Source organism: Pleurodeles waltl, chromosome 4_2 (assembly GCF_031143425.1).
Source record: "Pleurodeles waltl isolate 20211129_DDA chromosome 4_2, aPleWal1.hap1.20221129, whole genome shotgun sequence".
In the NCBI taxonomy this organism is placed as follows: domain Eukaryota; kingdom Metazoa; phylum Chordata; class Amphibia; order Caudata; family Salamandridae; genus Pleurodeles; species Pleurodeles waltl.
Window position 1 is genome coordinate 424,840,588 of NC_090443.1, and position 18,110 is coordinate 424,858,697.

Genomic DNA, 18,110 nt, shown 5'->3' on the forward strand with positions numbered 1-18,110 from the left:
AATTAAATACACTGTATGGAACACAATTCAGTGTTAGCGTATGCCCAATTCAAACCCGTTACTCACATCCTTAATTGGTGACTTGTTCTGCAATTGGTGTCTTACATCGGCAGGCAATGTAGAGAAAAGCTCCCTCTCTACAACGAGCTGAGTCTTACTGAGATAGACACATTTTTCTAATTCCACAGGTAACTTTTCCAGTAGGTTCTCGTTCAGACTTAGAACATTTAGTTGCACCAGATTGCCCACCAATGGTGGTAGGGTTTGGATCTTATTGTGGGAAAGAAGAAGGGTTTGGAGATTAGTACATGTAAACAATTCGGCTGGTAGCTCGGAAATGTTGTTATGCGATGCATTAAGGTGCTCCAGCTTCTTGAGCTGACCTATCTCATGGGGAATCTTCTCAATAACATTGGAAGAAATATCCAGATGGCTTAACTGCTTCAGATTACAAATGCTTGTATTGAGGTTCGAAAGCATATTGCTATTTACCTGCAGGGTGGTAATGGCACTTATCTTTTCAATACTTGCAGGAATGCTGGTAATTGTGTTTTCAGATAGTTTTAGGCATGACAGCTTCTTCAGGTGTTGGCAACTGGCAAGCTCTTCAAGGGATGTCAGACTGTTGTTGGTCAAGTCGATTTCTTTCATGTTAGTCAAACTGAAAATGGAGCTTGGTATCCTCTCTAGCTTGCAGTCCAGAAGCCTTAGGTGAGTCAGGTTGTAAAACTTTTTCAGGCTAGAGAGGGAGTGAAAACGTGCACCCTCGTTGTGAATAGTCAACTGACTGAGTGTACCTGCTACATCTAACATGGCCGATGGGAGCTTCCCCATTGAGAGTTGTAGATACAAAGTCTTGAGCTCCTTCAGGCCCCGAAGGGAGTGTACATTTATGGCCACCTTGTCAATCTGTAGGCGTCCTTTCAAGTAGAGCTCTTGGAGCTTCCACATCTGATACAGCCATGAGGGTAATTCCTGTGCTGAAGAGAAGTGAACTCTTAAAACCAGCAGATTTTTCTTCAGAAACACTAGAGCCTGAGATTCTAGCTTCACGTTGCAGTTGTGGAGACATAACTCTCTCAGTGCTCGTAAGTGTGTGACAGTAGAATTAATGGTCGGTGATCTGATAAATTCTAGCTTTAACACTTCAATTTCATTCACTTCGAACACCAGACTTGGGATGCCAGGAATCATGAAGAGTCGCAGCTCTATTTTCCCTTCAGAATTGATGGTTAGGCACTGCCTCAGTTTCTCAGTTGTCCAGTAATGGTTTAGGTTCACTTGCAGCAGCTTGGTCTCGCTCACGTCGGACAGAAACACAGCAAACTTCCACGAATACAGTGTGTCATACTGGTCAATTAGGTGCAGCAAGAAGGCAAAGTCATTGACGACGTCAGGAATGTCAGTGATGCCAGATTCTCTACGGGTGGCTTCAAAAGAGTACTCTTTGAGTTTGACATAAAATATCCAGTACAGAGTATAGAAACAGGTGCAGCAATAAATGCTGAGCGCAAACAGGTAACCTATAGAGAGCATGCTATACATTCGCCATAGTCCATGGATACAGTAATAGTCTATAAAGCCTGTTATATTCAGAGAGTCAGTACAATGAACGGCATGTCTCATGCGAGGTGTGTAGACTGCAACATAAGATAGGAACACCACTGTCTCCAGAGCCCGTAAAATAGTCTGCCTCTTGTACATCTGGTAAAGAATATCTTTCTCTTCCGTGTGAACCCGAAACATCTTCACCTTTTCAAACAAAGCTTTTGCTTGCTCACCTTCCCTTTTGTCCAGAATCTTTCCTGATGTCCTATCAAGGGATGCTCCTGGGAGCTTTTTTGATTGTTTAGGGGTCAGGGGGGGCTCCTCCACTGCCCCCCCTGTCGGCAAGGTTTGGACAACATGTTCCGTTTTACTTTCAATCACTAACGTTGTTGCTGATGGAATGGAAGCGGTGGGGCTTATCGAAGATGAGCTGGCTTGTTCAGAGTAGAATTCAGTGTCTTCGTACACGGTCTCTGAAAGTGCTCTGGTGGTCCAAGGGGAATCCAGGCACTTGCCTAGAACGGCTATAAAATGTTCTATCTTTGAACTTGTTCCAGGAAACTTGAACCAGAAATTGCTACTGATGAGGAAAATCATGGAATTTGTGAGAATGAGATAAGGAAAAAACTTTGAATATGTCAAAATGGCATTGTCGTAGCACCACTGATTGATGAGCCCATAGTACTGTAGGTCTAGCTCAGTTTTAAATCCAGTGTTCATGTCCATTGTGTTGAGCTTATTCAAGGCAGTCACATTCCAAACATTGTCAGTCACGGAAAAACCAGGAGGCACAGGAATGCAAATCATTTTTTCAAAAGACACCTGTAAAAAGATGAAATATAACACACTTACACAAGAAAAACTGGATTGAGAACCTTTGTATTTAATCAGCTTTGCAACACGGATAAGTTAGTTTTATGATGATTTAGATGTTAGCTCCGCGACCACTAAAACTACCACTGCTTACACCATTCCTGTAGTGCACACTACTTTTTAAGGTGTTCTTAGGCCCGGCTTCAGTGGGCTGCGCATAGTGGTGGGAAATTCGTTTACAACCTGTGCTACTATTTTGAAGAACAGTGCTTAGGCGGTGCCTAAACAGCCTACTATATCCTCTGCACCCTCTCGCAAAGGGCTCCAGTTTGCAATAATATACCTCACTCAATACTATGGCCCTCATTACGAACCTTGCAGACAGCAGTATTTTGGAGAAAGGTACTCCCAAAAATATGACATTGGCGGTTTGGCTCAAGCCAAACCGCCAATATACCACTCCGTCCGCCAGGGCGGTAACAGCCGCCGGGCTGGAGTTTTCAGTCTCCAGCCAGGCGGCCGTCACTGTCCCACCCGTGGGATTTTGACCCCACCTACCGCCATGGTTTTCGTGGCATTCTTACCACCACGAAAACCATGGAGGTAGGCACTATCAGTGCCAGAGAATTCCTTCCCTGACACTGATAGGGGTCTTCCCCGCCCCTGTACCAAGTCCTCCCTAACCTCCCCCTCCCGACCCCCCAACGACATACACGCACATTCACACACCAACATACACACGCATACACACACTCATACCCACATTCACCCACGCATGCATACATACATTCACACACACACAATGACATACATACAAGCACACACGCATTTACACAACACCAAATACACGCACACTCACGCCCATTCATGCACACACGCATTCCACATGCCACACACCTGCATGCAAGCCAATGTCATGATGAGGGCCTATGTCACACTATGTTCTCAGATTGGAATGTTACTGGGTATTTGTAACAGGAGATTGAAAATGCCAAAGTCGCTGCAAAGGCAACTCATCTCTCTCTTGCCACTGACCACCTCTGGTAGTTCACTTGTGGCAACAGATTACTGAGTCCTGTAGGTTTGAAAGGATGCAATTACAGAGGTCGAATCCCAGCTTCATGTTTGCTCACCATTCTAACCTGTCCTGAAAACTAACACCCCTGGGAACTACCTGAGAAAAAACCTGATGTTTGTGTCTTGGCTGAAGGTGAGGATTATGCATCTACCTTCCCTTTATTTGCTCAGCAGCCAATAAAACAAACTGTAGAAACAACAGAACTACAGTTCCACCTTAGGAAGAACAACTGCAAATAGAACAGCCCAAACAATCAAAACCCCTAGATTTAATGATATGCTTCCTACTTCTTCACTGCTCTGGTAGACAGCTCAATGCTCCTTGTTTATTAATATCATTGGTGTCTTGTTCCGTTTCCCCACTCACACTTTTCCTCTAAATGACCTTGGTTGGCCAGGAAGTTGGTGCTGTGGTGACATTATAATACTTAGGTGCTGCTTACTAACTCTGTCCTTTACAGTTTGTTGATTTCGGAGTCCTGTTGCTGGCTATTGGGTTCATGACATGGGTTGGGCAGTCGGTGCTCAGCAATAATGAAGACATCCAAGGACTGACTGTTGGTAGTATGAAGCTATCGCTACTTCATGGGCTTGGCATACCTGTACAGGGCATAGTGTCTGGATGACAGCTAGTTGGCCAATTTGCTGCACTGCACACATGAGGTACTACATTGCAGTCCTTCTTCTCTTTTCATTCTAATGCCATTATCCAGGACCATGCTTACCATCATTTGGAGGGCCCCCATCATTCATTAGAGGGCAAAGTCCCACATACGACTCAAGAGTGATATCAGGATGGACATGTTACTGGTAGAGCTCATCAAGGACCACAATAAAGGAATTTGCTGCTTTTGAAAGACATGCCAGGATAAACTCCTGGATGGTATCGGGTGTGTGATAAAAAGTCTGACTATGGCCAACAAAGCCAAAAATTAAGGAATCAGCTTCTCCCGTAGATTTATTCTGCCTGCTAGGTAAGGCAGAGTAGAAGTATTCCTTTTCCAGTAAATGATTGTGCAGTGTAAGGAAACAGGCTTTTTGCATGATTCTCCCACTTTTTGCCAGTATTTGGACCACCAGCTGCTGTTTTTTTACTTTGAGTGCACTGAGGCCTGCTAACCAGACTTCAGTGCCAGTGTTCTAAAACCTTAAAAAGTGTATGTCAAACTGGCTATCCCAAGTTGGCAAGTGCTGACTTACTTATAAATCCCAAGTATACAGTACCCAGGGTACCAAGTGCATGTAAGGCAGAGTGCCCACCCAGGGCTGCAGCCCTGATTGTGCCACTCTGTGTGTGACAAAGCACAAAATGGATCCCAGCCTGCCAATGCAGACTGGAAGAGTTGTGGTCACACTGCTAGTTCGACTTTGCCATTCAAACTAATGGCAAAGCCTCTGCTTCCCTTACTATAAATGTAAGTTTCCCCTAAGGAAGGCGTATGAAGCACTAAGACAGGAAGCTATTGTTTAGTAGAACAAGTATTTTTGTATATATGTCTTAGCAGCAACACCTCTAAATTGTTGTTTTGCTGTGGAATGGCTAGTAGCACCATTGGCAAATGCATGGTTGCCAACTGACCCCTCAAACTAGTTGGGTACTGTAAGGTATCAAATTAATAGCGACATTAAACCCCACTTGATGCCCAAGTTGAATTTCATGTCACTATTAAAGTAATGCAACTTTTAGAAAGTTGCCACTCTGTGACTCAGTTTGCCAAATGGCCTCACATGATCACTGGCCACCTGACAGCAGTCTTCCCACCAAAATCTGAGCTTCAAAGGCAAAGCCATCTTTGGTGGGCAAATGGAGATCACACTCATGAGTGTCTGGTGACAGGGACAGAGAGAGGAGACCAATGCCCAAACCAGATTTCCCATGAGCATGTAGTCCACAGGTAGCCACATCTCTAGAGCGGGCTACCAAGCACACAGCAGCTGAGGATGGGTGCAGACATCTTGGGAGTGGGAAGAATAGTGCACTCTGGCATTGTTAGATGTCACACATTTCTGGAAAGCCATCACCGAGAGGGAGGGGACCTGGTAGCCCATTGTCTAGGTACAGCATCATCCCCACAGGGCACTGCCTCTGAATAAATATGGCACCCTTGGCACCGAGCCTTAGATCACATTGAAACTGGAACAAGGGCTGAAAAAGGACTTTATGGAGTCCCTGGTGACCCCTGGACTGCATAAAGAGAGGTTGCACAGACTGCTGCCCTGCACCTGTTGCACCTTTGGCTAGTGAAGACAGGACTGTGCCTGTGGCTGTGGCTTCTGACGCAGAGAAAAGTAATGCCCCAGCCCCACACTGAAGCTATGACTTCAAGGGTCAGTTTGCAGATCTCCTGGAACCAGCTCCAGGGACAAAAGAGCTAAAGGAGCCCAAACCGACAAGTCACTTCGTAAGAATTCCCACTGTCTGCCACTGGGTGCCACAAGAGACTGACCATCGATGGCCAAAAGTTGCACCTGAGTCAGCCGGACCCAGGATTGTCATCTGAGTCCAGATTTGTCTCCCAAGACGGACACCAGCCTCCACCAAAGGACACCACTGGGACCACTGTGTATGGAGACCTGTAGCCCAACCCTACCTGGCTCATGAATCGAGGAATAACCACAAAGGCATCCCCATCAATCGCACAGCACTTGAAGCATCCTTGAACATCTTCATCTCCTTTATCTTCAGCATCTGACTGGGACGTAGGCTGTGGTGAGGTGGTTGGCTGTTGTTTGGGTGTCTGCCTGCGTTTATGTGTCTTGGAAGAGGGGGTGACAGACACAGTGGGAGAGGACACAGGGGGACGTGTAAATGCCAGTGTGGGTGGTGACTGCAGGTGTGCGGACTGTAGTGGAGGGTTTGCTGGTGGTGGAAGAACTGGCTGCTTGTGTTTTCTGTGGTGCTTATGTTTGGATGAGCTGGCCTTGGGTGTTGAGGTGTGTGCAGGCTGGTCTGATGGTGTGGATGGGATAGGTTGAGATACAGGAGACAGAGAAAGGGTGGAGGCAGATAGAAGAGGGAGACTGGAGACAGGGACAATGGCTGCCGTCAGTGCTGAGGCCAGAGCAGTGAACGCTCGTTGATGGGCAGCCTGACCCGAATGAATGCCCTCCAGGTAGGCATTGCTCCGATGCACCTCCCTTTCCACCCCCTGGATGGCATTCAGAAGGGTAGTCTGCCCAACAATGACCGTACTCACCAGGTCAATGAGCTCCGCACTGAGGGCAGCAGGGGTAACAGAGGCAGGGGCTGAGGTGCCTGGGGCGAAGGAGACGCGCGCCTTCCTGGCCGAGCGGCCACGGAGCGAAGACTGAGGGGCTGCTGGGAGGGCGGTGCTGGTGCGCTGGATGGCGGCTGTACCTGTTGTTGCGGGGGGCAAAGATGGTGCTGCCACCGCTAGGGAGCTCCCAAACGAGGACGTGTCCGTGTCGCTGGTGTCTCCACCGGCCCCCGTTGTGGTGCTCCCCTCGCCCTCCGGATCACTGGTGCCCTCGGTGTCTGTGTCAGTGCCCACCGGGGCCTGGTGACCTGCAGCTCCCTCCTGCTCCGACGCCAAATCTCCTCCGCCTGATGATGCTAAAACACAAGAAGACAAAGATTTAGGGTGGGGGGAGAAATTAAACAAAGTTGAGTGCATGCCTTAGCAATACCCTTTGCAGAGAGGACAGACACAGGTGCCTCGTGCACTAAGTCGCGAACTTGGGGTACACTACTCAGTACTTCTGACTAGGCAAACAGGTCTAGGGACAACAGACGCGCACATGTGTGATGCTGGAGCATGGGTAGCTGCACTTGGCACCCTACAGAGGTGGGGGGCGGGGGCACAGGGCCATGCCTAAGGGAGAGGACTACACTACAGAGAGCGCCCTGGCCTAATGTCACCCACAGCCCTCCTCCCCCACCCAGACGCCTCCACTGCGCATACAGATAGGAGAATGTGCAGATACTCACCCCCTTGTGTCTGCTGTGCTGTCCTCAAGCGCCCATCCAAATTAGGGTAGGCCACCGCCAGGATCCGGGACATCAGGGGGGTCATGGTGCGACTGGCACCCCTCCTAGGTCGGGAGGCCATCCCCAGCAGTGTTTCTGCGGTCTTCCTCGTTCCGCGGCGGATGTCCTCCCACCTCTTGCGGCAGTGGGTGCCCCGTCTGTTGTAGACCCCCAAGTTCCGGACTTCCTTGGCGATGGCACGCCAAATATCGATTTTCTGATGGGCGCTCACCTGTTTGACATGTACAGGGTGGGAAAGAGAAACCGTCACATATCTGCATGTTTGGAGTACATGCCCCCCCCTCCCCAACCTTGCCATGGTTCCCATTCTCTCATCTGTCGTGCGTTGCACTCCTCATTCCCTCCACACCCCACCAACTTACATCCCCCCCACTCCACACATGCATAACCCATTCAATGTGCACTGAGTGTACTCACCTGTTGGTCTGGAGGACCGTAGAGTAGCGCATACTGGGGGAGGACCCCGTCCACGAGCTTCTCCAACTCTTCTGAACTGAAGGCGGGGGCCCTTTCACCAGTAGCAGCAGCCATTGTCACTTCCAGACCGAGTTCACAGCAGCACTTGCAGTATAGGTCCTCTCCTGTGGATGATCAGGTCTCGAATGATTGAGCAGATAGAAAATGGCGGCCACGCCCGCGGCGGTGCGTACCGCCGGCGCACATCGTCATTGGCTCCTGAAACCCATAGGCTTCAATGTTAACCAATGCGTCTTCGCACAGCGGTCTTCGACCGCCTACCGCCACGGTGTGCCCCGCCAGCGCAGTGACCTCACATCCCATTGTCCCACTTCACAGGTCAGGCATCGGCCATTTCAAGGGCCCACATGGCTTAATTTCTAATGCGTCACACAGGCCTAGGCCTTGCAATGGCACACATACAAACATATCAAACCATACATTTACCTGTACTGTGCAAGCTGTGTTGTACGTACCTGTGAGTGGATTGACTCTGTACTCCATATTCTCCTTCCTAGGCACCGTCCGCTGGGACTAGCGATGAGAAGGAGGAATCCTCGCGTGTACCGGCCGCTGGTGGACCTGTCGACAATGGAAGAACGCCATATAATACTACGATACCGACTTGACCGAGCCTCCATCCATGAACTGTGTGCCCAGCTGGAGCCAGCCCTGATGTCCCCCATCCGCCAACCCACAGGAATTCCCCCTCTAGTGCAGGTTCTGTCTGTCCTCCATTTCTTTGCAACTGGCTCATTCCAGACAACAGTGACCATGTCATCTGGGATGTCTCAGCCTATGTTTTCCAAGATCTTATCCAGAGTGTTGTCTGCCCTGATGAAACTCATGCGGAGCTACATCATTTTCCCAGAGGAGGGTGATTTGCCTACAGTGAAAGCTGATTTCTATGCCCTTGGACACATCCCCAACATCATTGGTGCAATTGATGGGACCCATGTGGCTTTAGTCCCCCCAAATGATGATGAACAGGTGTACAGGAACAGGAAGAATTACCATTCAATGAATATCCAGGTGGTCTGTTTGGCTGACCAGTACATCTCCCATGTAAATGCCAAGTTCCCAGGGTCAGTGCATGACGCGTATGTTATGCGAAATAGCAGCATTCCCTATGTGATGGACCAGCTACAGAGACAGCGTGTGTGGCTAATAGGTGACTCTGGTTACCCCAACCTGCCGTGGCTATTGACCCCAGTGAGGAATCCCAGGACCAGGGCAGAGGAACGGTACAATGAGGCCCATGGGCGTACTAGGAGGGTGATTGAGCGAACCTTTGGGCTCCTGAAGGCCAGATTTAGGTGCCTGCATATGACAGGTGGATCCCTAATGTACTCACCAAAGAAGGTGTGCCATATCATCGTGGCGTGCTGTATGCTTCACAACCTGGCTTTGCGACGCCAGGTGCCTTTCCTGCAGGAGGATGGTCCAGATGGTGGTGTTGTAGAAGCCGTGGAGCCTGTGGAGAGTGAAGAGGAGGAAGACTCTGAGGACGACACAGACAATAGGGACAGAGTGATACAACAGTATTTCCAGTAACACACAGGTAAGAATCACCCACGACATTTCACAATTGCTTATAGCCTCCTGCATCTGTACTTTCTGTAGTTCCCCACAGATGTTTTTCATTAATTTTTGCCTTTCCCTTCCCTTCTCAGTGCTGTCTGACTCAGTACCTGACTTCTGCTTGGTTCGCCCATGAAATACAGCATATTGACATTGGTATGTTGTCATGACTAATTGACAGAACAGAAATTGAACAGTAATATGTAATACATTTGTTAATAATACAGCATGACTCAAAACAGATTTGTGTGCAAAATGTAATTTATTTACAGTGCTAGATATCGGTACATGTGATTCTAAGGGTGATGGGTGGGGGTGGAGGAATATCCATGGCAGAGTCCAGTTCTCAGTCTCACAGGTGCATTGTCCTTTTGCCTGTGGAAGGATGGAGCATAGGCAGTTCATGGTTGGACAGGGTGGCAATGTGGGACAGTGGGAAGACTTGAGGGTGTATGTCCTGCTGGTGGGGGTCTTGACATCCTACTCTGTCTTTTTTTTTGGTCTCAGGCTCCTCTTACGGGGTGGTTGTTCTTCAGCAGGAGGTGGGGTTCTGGGGGGCTGTCGAGGTGTTGGGACCTCCTGTCCACTAGCGCCGGCGGAGGTGGTAGGCTGTTCCTGGTCCGGGCTAGTGACAGGGGCCCTGTGTGGTGCACCATGGTCCCGCAACGCGTCCTCTATCCTGTTGAGGGCCAGGACGATGGTCCCCATTGCGGTCCCGATGATTCTCAGCTCCTCCCTGAACCCCATGTAGCGTTCCTCCTGCTGTGCCTGGATCTCAGTGAACCTGGCCAGTACCGTCGCCATCGTTTCTTGGGAGTGGTGGTAGGCCCCCATGAGGGTGGTGAGGGCCTCTTGGAGAGTGGGTTCCCTGGGCCTCTCCTCCCCCCCCTGTCGCACAGCAGCCCTCCGAGCTGCCCGGTTTCCCCCGGCCTCTGTCCCCTGGACGGTGTGCCCGCTACCACTGCCCCCAGGTCCCTGTTGTTGTTGGGGTGTTGGGTTAGCCTGGGTGCCCTGTAGTGGCAGACACACCGCTGATTGAGCTGTCCTAGAGACAGAGGCATGGGCCCGCTGGGTGGGAGCTGTGCTGGTGTTGGCAGAGGGGGTTGGGTCTGGTGTGGCCTGTGGCTGCCTGAGGGGAACCGACTGCCCAGAGGTCCCCGATGGTCCGGGCTGGTCATCAGGTTCACTGTCGACAGAGCTGCTATCCTCAGTGTGGGCCTGTTCCGGTGGTGGGATGGACACTTCTGGACCCTCCTGGCTGGTGTGTTGTCGTTCGGGTCCTGCATGGGGTAAGAGAGTTTGGTTATTGTTTCTGTGTGTGCAATAGCGTGCGTGTTATGGGTGCCCTTGTCCCCCAGTGCAGGCATTCCCTTGAGGGAGGTGTTGTGAGGGTAGTTAGTGGGGGGGGGGGTTAGTGCAGTGGTCATGCTTAGGTGATGGGTGCCCATGATTTGTGTTGGCATGCAGGAGTTGGTGTTGGGATGGGTGGGTTGTGCTGGTGAGACATTGTCAGGGAGGATGTGTGCTGGGGGGTTGGGGGTGAGGGTGGGGGTGTGGGTTGGCATGCTGGTGGGGTGGGGGGGATATAGTAGTTGAGATTGGACTTACCAGAGTCCATTCCTCCGGCTACTCCAGCGAGGCCCTGAGGATGCAGGATGTTCAAGACGTCTTGCTCCCACGATGTAAATTCGGGAGGGGTGGGTGGGGGTCCGCCGCCAGTCTTCTGGACCGCGATGTTGTGCCTGGAGACCATCGATCGGACCTTCCCCCGTAGGTCGTTCCATCTTTTGCGGATGTCCTCCCTATTCCTGGGATGCTGTCCCACCGCGTTGACCCTGTCCACGATCCGCTGCCATAGCTCCGCCTTCCTGGCTATACTGGTGTGCTGCACCTGCGAGCCGAAGAGCTGGGGTTCCACTCTTAGGATTTCCTCCACCATGACCCGGAGTTCTTGGTCCGAAAAGCGTGGGTGCCTTTGGGGTGCCATGGGGTGGTGTGGGTGAGGTGTGGGGTGGTGTATGTGATGAGGAGTATGTTGGTGAGTGGTGCTTTGTGCTACTATGTGGTGTGTGTGATGGTGTAGTGTGCCTCAGTGTGTCTTGCTATGGATTGTCTGCTGTGTCTCTCTCTCCTTCTCTCAGTAATTATGGTCGCAGGGGTTTGTGGGTGATGTGGGTGTGTGTTTTATAGTTGGTTGATTGTGTGGGAGTGGTGTGTGTATGTGTATCAGGTGTGTGTATTTCAAATTGTCCAATGTGGCTGCGTTTTGGTGATGTGTGTGTATTCTGACCGCGGCGGTGTGTAGCGCCAATGGAATACCGCGTTTGAATGACCGCCGTGTCGATTCGTGGGTTGTAATGGCATGGGCGTATTTCTGTTGGCGTGACGGTGGAGGTTTGGTCATCTCCAGTTTATCGCTGCCCGCTGATGTGGCGGGCTGCAGTGGAGGATGGATTTTTGGAGGTTTGGCCGTTGTGGGTCAGAATGAACGTGGTGGTTAACCGCGACCGTGGCGGTGTTATGGCGGTCTTCTGACCGGCGGTAAGGGCCTTTTACCGCCGAGGTCAGAATGACCCCCTTTATATTCTGACAGAAGTCTGGTCAAATGAACAGTCATCCCGTCAGTACTAATTCCATTGGTAAAGGCAAATAATGCCGAAAACTAACCATACCCAACAGAAACCTACTTTTTTCCTGACTGAGGTTAAGGCTGAACACTCTAAAGGGGGAGAGGATCACAGCTGCTTTTTCTTTTTTTAACGTTTTTAACACAGTTCGAAATGTTTGTGACTTTTAGCACAGGGGCTCTGACCTTTGACACCTAACATATTACAATTTTAATTGTTTTTTGGCTTTGGGGACGTGGTAGCAGAATGTCTTACGCTCAAGGAGATATTCATTGACTACCGAATTCAAGATAGTTGCCACTCCCTTTGAAGTCCAGAAGAAGCCCAACATTTTATCAGCAGCACAGATACACGCTGAGTCAATTAATGTTATAATCACAATAAGGCTCGATCATTTTTAACTCTGTGATATCTGGAAAATTCTAGAGAAATGGCTAGTTTGAAAACAGAGTGAGATGATGCATTGGAATGTCTGAAGTTAGTTGTGGAGCACGACGTACATAATGACCCCCACTTTGCGGAGCTCTTTGATTTCCTGAAATTCCTATTCTTTTTTTGCCTGAGCCTGAGTTCGAAAAGATAGCCATGACAACAGGGCCACGAGCAAGACTTATTTATGGGTCTCTGTATGGAACACATTTAAGTTGTATTACCTATTTCCTGCTAATTTAAGGTTGCATGATATCAAATCATACAAACTTATATGTTGAAGTTTAACAGTGTCTCACCAAAACTTATGCAATGGCTTGCTAGTGTCCCGAAAATCCTTAAAATGGCACAGAGTGGAAAGACAGAGTCAGAGCTAGTGGTAAACACAAAGAAACAGAGTGTTAGATAGAAAAATAAGATAGATAGAATTCAAACAGATAGAAAATTTATTTGCAGGGGGCCCTCTCAGAAGGTGGATGTCATGGGCAATTGCCCAAGTTGCCCATGCCTTAAAACGTCTCTGAGCAAGGGGGTGGTCACAAAATGCAATTTGTAGTATTGGCCGTTGACTGAAATATAGATCATGCCCTGTCTCTCCAAATTGGGAGTCTGAGGCCGTTCTCTTAGAAATCTGGAGTGTGAACCTCCCCTATTAACGCCACTACACTTTAAGCACTATGAACTAAGATCGAATAAGAGCTCAACTCTGGTTGCTCGTGCAGGACATCAAACCACTTCCACACGGACATACTTGAAATACTACATACTTTGAACTGAGCACTTTCTCACACTGAGCATGCTACCTGTTCAACAATGTGCATTGGTGCCTCACAGGAGTACGAAACACTGTACAAATGCAATTACATTTACAGAGAAAGGAGAGTTGCTACCTGTTTCGAGTTGTCGTCTATACCACTTCCAGATTAGAGAATTTAAATCTCTTGCCCTCCCAGAAGGCAATCCATGATTCAGAAAGCAGACTATGGCTGCCTTACAGTGACCACACACTGTGTGTGTCTCCAAAGCAGCTAGGTCTACTGCTCCCTTCCTCAATGGAGGGATGTCAGCCCTCTTTGACATCTCTAGATTGCCCTTGTGCCCCTTGATGATGCTCTCCTGCTGACATAAGTACTAGGCCATTGCCATTGCAGTTTTTGCACTCCTGAGGTGTTCCTGGATAGAACCTCCTACATAGAAAAACAACACACTCACGCCATCTTTTGTTTTCAATGCTAATGAAGTTTGAAAGTGTCGTATTAAACAAACAATTTTCTAAAGCTGTAGTCATTATTGTTCCACCAAAGCTGCATTAGTTGCCTTTTAAAAAAAAAAAAATTACGTACTTTTGATCCTTTATATTTAGTCGGGGTATGCCACTTAAAATGTTGTACTATTGTCTCTTTTACTCATTTTAGATAGCCATAACTTGCAGATTTAAAATATCACTGCAATGTACCTAAGTATTAACAACAACAATCTAGAATAGTGATTTAATTGTAGCAGAAAGTATTGTAGCATTTATTTTTGGCACCAGGAAATGGTACTCCAAAGGAACACCAAAGGTCTTCATATGAGTCAGTCTAGATACATATGGACTGAGTGTGAGATGGAGGATGCAAGAGCATAACTTGGCTATACCGTTATGCATTTCAGAAATTAAAAGACAATATAATCAGCTGCATGTATAGCATGGATTCAAATGCATTCATATAATCATGGTGTGCTGAAAAGCCATATAATCGATGTGCACTGATAAGCAGAAATGTAGAAAAGTCATGTATGCAATTTGATTCAAATGTATTTGTATTATATCTTAGTTAAATTATAAATTTCACAGTTATCCTTCTTTTATTGTGCTTATGAGAAAATGCACATATAACCATGTATTCAAATGTGTATAGAGTTTGATTATAAGTTGGCTGGACCTAAGGCCTGAAATGTTTTTCTGTGTTTAACCTTCAATGTAAAGTTTTGCTCGTTGCATATTTCTTTATTTGCAGGAGTGTCTGCACAAGTTTCCAGTTAATGAAGAGCTTATTGTTAGTTGCAGATAAAGAGGTATGGGAAGACAGGTTGGCAAATATGGAGTGTTAACAAGGAGCCATGAAAAAGAACTCCTCTCTGGATTCCTGGACCCCGGAATGATCCAAGGTCGTCCTGATGCTTGGTCAGAGAGATGAAAGGCTAATGGGAGCCACACATTTCAAACTGTGCTGGGACTGTGGAAAGCTACTCCTAATGACGTAAGCTGCTAAGAATTCTGCAGAGATTAAAGTACTGTTTAATTACATGGAGAAGCAGATTTCTTTTACCCTTTGACTAGAACGGACCATTGGTGACCTAAAGCGGTACAGACCTCTTTTCCTTTACTTGGCTGATGTGGCTTTATGCCACGCACATCTCTCTTTTGCAGAACTTTCACTGAGGTTTCTATGATGCTTACACTTTGATTTATTCCCTCTTTTCATAATTTGGTCATTCTTTATGGTCCCCATAGCTTATTAGAATAGTTAGATTTCTTTGGATTCAATGGTTAGACAGGAAGAACAAAGCTTTGATTCTGATCATCAACTGTTGTTTTTAATATTTTGCATTGGTCTTACTTAGATACTGGTATGCCTTATGCTTGTATGATTTATTCTGATTCGATGCTACAACTCTCCTTTGGTGATTCTTGTACCTATATAGTATGTTTCTGAGACTCGTTTACATAAGTCTGCCTTTGAATTTGTAGTAAATCCTTTGAACTTTAATTTCACCTCCGAGATTCAATGTGTGGCCAAATGGATTACACTGTAAATTAATTGCAAGGTATAAATGTGTCTCTCCTTACCCTTCGGAACTCCTAAAAAGCTTTATCGACTTAGGAAAATTAGTGAATGGGACAGACGCTAGACCAGATGGTGTGAGGAGTGGTCCCACCTTTTGCCTTCCCCCCCCCACAGACCCCTCTGGTTCGTGGTCTGCAGATCCGCAAACTTGGGGGGCTCCCCTCCTTTCTTGCAGGCAAAGTGACGCAGGGCTGCAAGACCCACCAAGGCAGCGAGGTGGAGTGAGAGATTGCCAGCGACCTGTGGGATTGAAGCCTCTGCCGGTGGACAGCTGGGATCGCCGTTGGGCCGCGGCTGTCCATACCAGGGGCGCTGCGGGACCGGACGGCGGAGCCATGGGCTGAAATAGACCAGCACTGCCTGCCCAGGCCCAGATATTGATGGATCAGTACACGGTCCCCACTCCCGCGTCGTACAGTTCAAACAAAGCGGCGGGTCCTTCCATGGGTGAAGTCCACGGCATCGCAACCCGACCTTGGGACCATCCTTAAAGCAATCCAGGACTCCAGAGAAGCTGTAGAGCACAAGGTCGACGAACTCCGCGTGGGCCTGTCCCTCATCCACAAAGACCTTTGGGGGTCACAGGGAGAGTCTCCAAAGCGGAGAAACTTATTTCCACAACGGAAGACGAGCTGGCCACTCTGTGGCACCAGGTTTTGAAGCTTACATCCTTAGTGGTGGAACTGCATGAGTGCGCTGAGGACGCGGAAAACTGGGCCCAGCTGAATAATTTGCATTTGGTGGGCCTACCACAGGCTTTGGAGGGGCCAGATTTGAGTGCCGCGCTCGAGGTCTGGTTTCCTACATGGATGCCTGCTGGTAAACTGTCCCCTACCTTTATTATAGAATGGGCGCAATGATTGCTGGTTGTGCACCGGCCGCTAGGCACGCCGCCCGACCGATAATTCTGAGGTTCCTGAACTTCAGAGACCGCAACGCAATTCTGTGCGAAGCCAGAAGTCAGTCAGATCTCTGCTACCAGAATTCAAAAATCCTGGTTTTCCCAGACTACTCCAGGGCAGTACAGCAAAAGCGCAGGTCCTTCGAAGCGGTCAAACAGAAATTGAGTGCGCTGAACTTGCTTTACATGCTGCTTTTCCCCGCATGCTTGAAAGTGCAACACGTTCTTCTTTGGCTCACCAGAGCAGGCCTGGGAGTGGGCCGCTGAGAGACATGTCCTGAGGCCCCCGGCACAGGAGGGGGAACTAGGGGAAGGAACTGGAACCCTGGGTGGAGACCTCCTCCGGTGTTGCTTGAGCTGCAGGCAGACAGGGTGCTGGACGACGCCCTTACAGCCACCCCAGCCCTGTCTGCATCAGTAGAGGATATGTCGAATACCCCCAGGTGGTTGGAGGGGAAGGGGCCTGGAATCTGAGACCCAGCTTGAAACGCTTGGTCGCGGCTGGCCCTTGGGCCGGGGATCGGCAGTAGCCTGAGAGCCTGGAAGGTCTTATTTTGTTGTCACAGTGTTGGTCAGGTTGCACATCAGTGCTCATGGCACAGCCATCTCTTGAGGACCCCCCACCATTTCTTTGTTGTACTCTGCTAGGTTGCAAAAGTGTTGGGTAGGGGCGATAGATGCTTCAGGGGTAGAAGTATGGGGTGAAGGAGTTGGGGGGGATTGAGGGAATTGTAGTGTGTTGCTGTATTAACCTTGTTCTTTGCAGGTTAGACCCATGCACAGTGAGTCCCATGCAGACCGGCTCGTTAGCTCAGATTGTCCACAGTATCCCTGGATCTTGGCAGCTTGAGCCTGATGGAGTACAGGTGATGCCTTCAATGCCATTACCCCAACCTTCACTATGTCTACGGTACTCTCCTGGTACGTGAACGGCCTGTTAGACTGCATTAAGAGAGCCACGGTCTTATGCTATATCAGGAGACACTGCCTGGGGGTGGTCCTCCTACAGAAGACCCACTTGGAAACCCACTGTCTGTTTCTCGGTCGTTTTGGTTACAACAGGGTGTACCACTCTGGATTCACAAGGGGGTTCAGGGGGATGGCCCTCATGCTTCATAAGACGTTACCCATGCAAGTGGACAAGGTTCACACAGATCCCCAGGAGAGATATGTTGGGTTAGTGGGCAACATGGCTCGCCAGCAGGTCAATTTCATCTCGTGCTATCTTCCACCGCAGGTTCTTCGGCCCATGCTGGCGGGGCTACGTGCTTTGCTCCTTTCTCTGCCGCAGGGAACCACTATTTTGGGAGGGGACTTTAATGTGGGACCGGACCCGATCCAAAATATTTCCACTGCACCCAGTGTGGGGCGCTTATTGAGCTGGGCAGACTCCTTGTGCTTGTGTGACGCATGGCACCTGCAGATGAGGGCGTTCACCCATCGATTGGCGGCCCATCACACAGAAGCACGGATTGAGCTAATATGGTTTCTGGCAGCAGATCTCCTAACCTTGACGTCGGTGCAGATCCTGGCCCGCTGCATCTCGGACCACGCACCGGTCCTCCTGAGCTGGGGCACCCCAGCGCAGAGTGTGCGACCTATGTGTTGCTTCAGCGCCTGGTATTTGATAGACCCAGAGTGTGTCGAATTCATTAACTGCGAACTAACAAACTACTTCTGAGAGAACTGTGGCTAAGTGGTCTTGGCTGAGACCCTCTGGGCGGCAAGCAAACCAGCCTTGAGGTGCAGCATTAAAGGGTATGTCAGGCGGTGGGAAGCCAGTCAGCACAGCGGATCACCGAACTGGAGGTGGAGATGGTGGTGCTGGAGCGCTGTGC

At 49.1% G+C, this 18,110-nt stretch overlaps 1 protein-coding gene across 1 annotated transcript; it reads right to left on the reverse strand.

The window, feature by feature from the left end:
- Nucleotides 1-33: 33 nt before the first annotated feature.
- Nucleotides 34-17,220, reverse strand: LOC138293878 (volume-regulated anion channel subunit LRRC8C-like). Its single transcript, XM_069233176.1, has 3 exons — nucleotides 17,161-17,220; nucleotides 6,030-6,194; nucleotides 34-2,370 (listed from the first exon to the last, which is right to left on the reverse strand). The coding sequence occupies exons 1-3, from the start codon at nucleotides 17,218-17,220 to the stop codon at nucleotides 34-36; spliced, it is 2,562 nt and encodes an 853-aa protein (XP_069089277.1).
- Between the last annotated feature and the right edge of the window lie 890 nt (nucleotides 17,221-18,110).

Coding starts and splice junctions, on each gene's coding strand:
- LOC138293878 (XM_069233176.1), bottom strand. CDS start 17,220: ATGCAGTCTAACAGGCCGTTCACGTACCAGGAGAGTACCGTAGACATA. Junction 6,195..17,160: donor TAGACATAGTGAAGGTTGGG/GTAATGGCATTG, acceptor CCCTCTTCCAAG/ACACATAAACGCAGGCAGAC. Junction 2,371..6,029: donor TTCCTCGATTCATGAGCCAG/GTAGGGTTGGGC, acceptor ATCTTTTTACAG/GTGTCTTTTGAAAAAATGAT.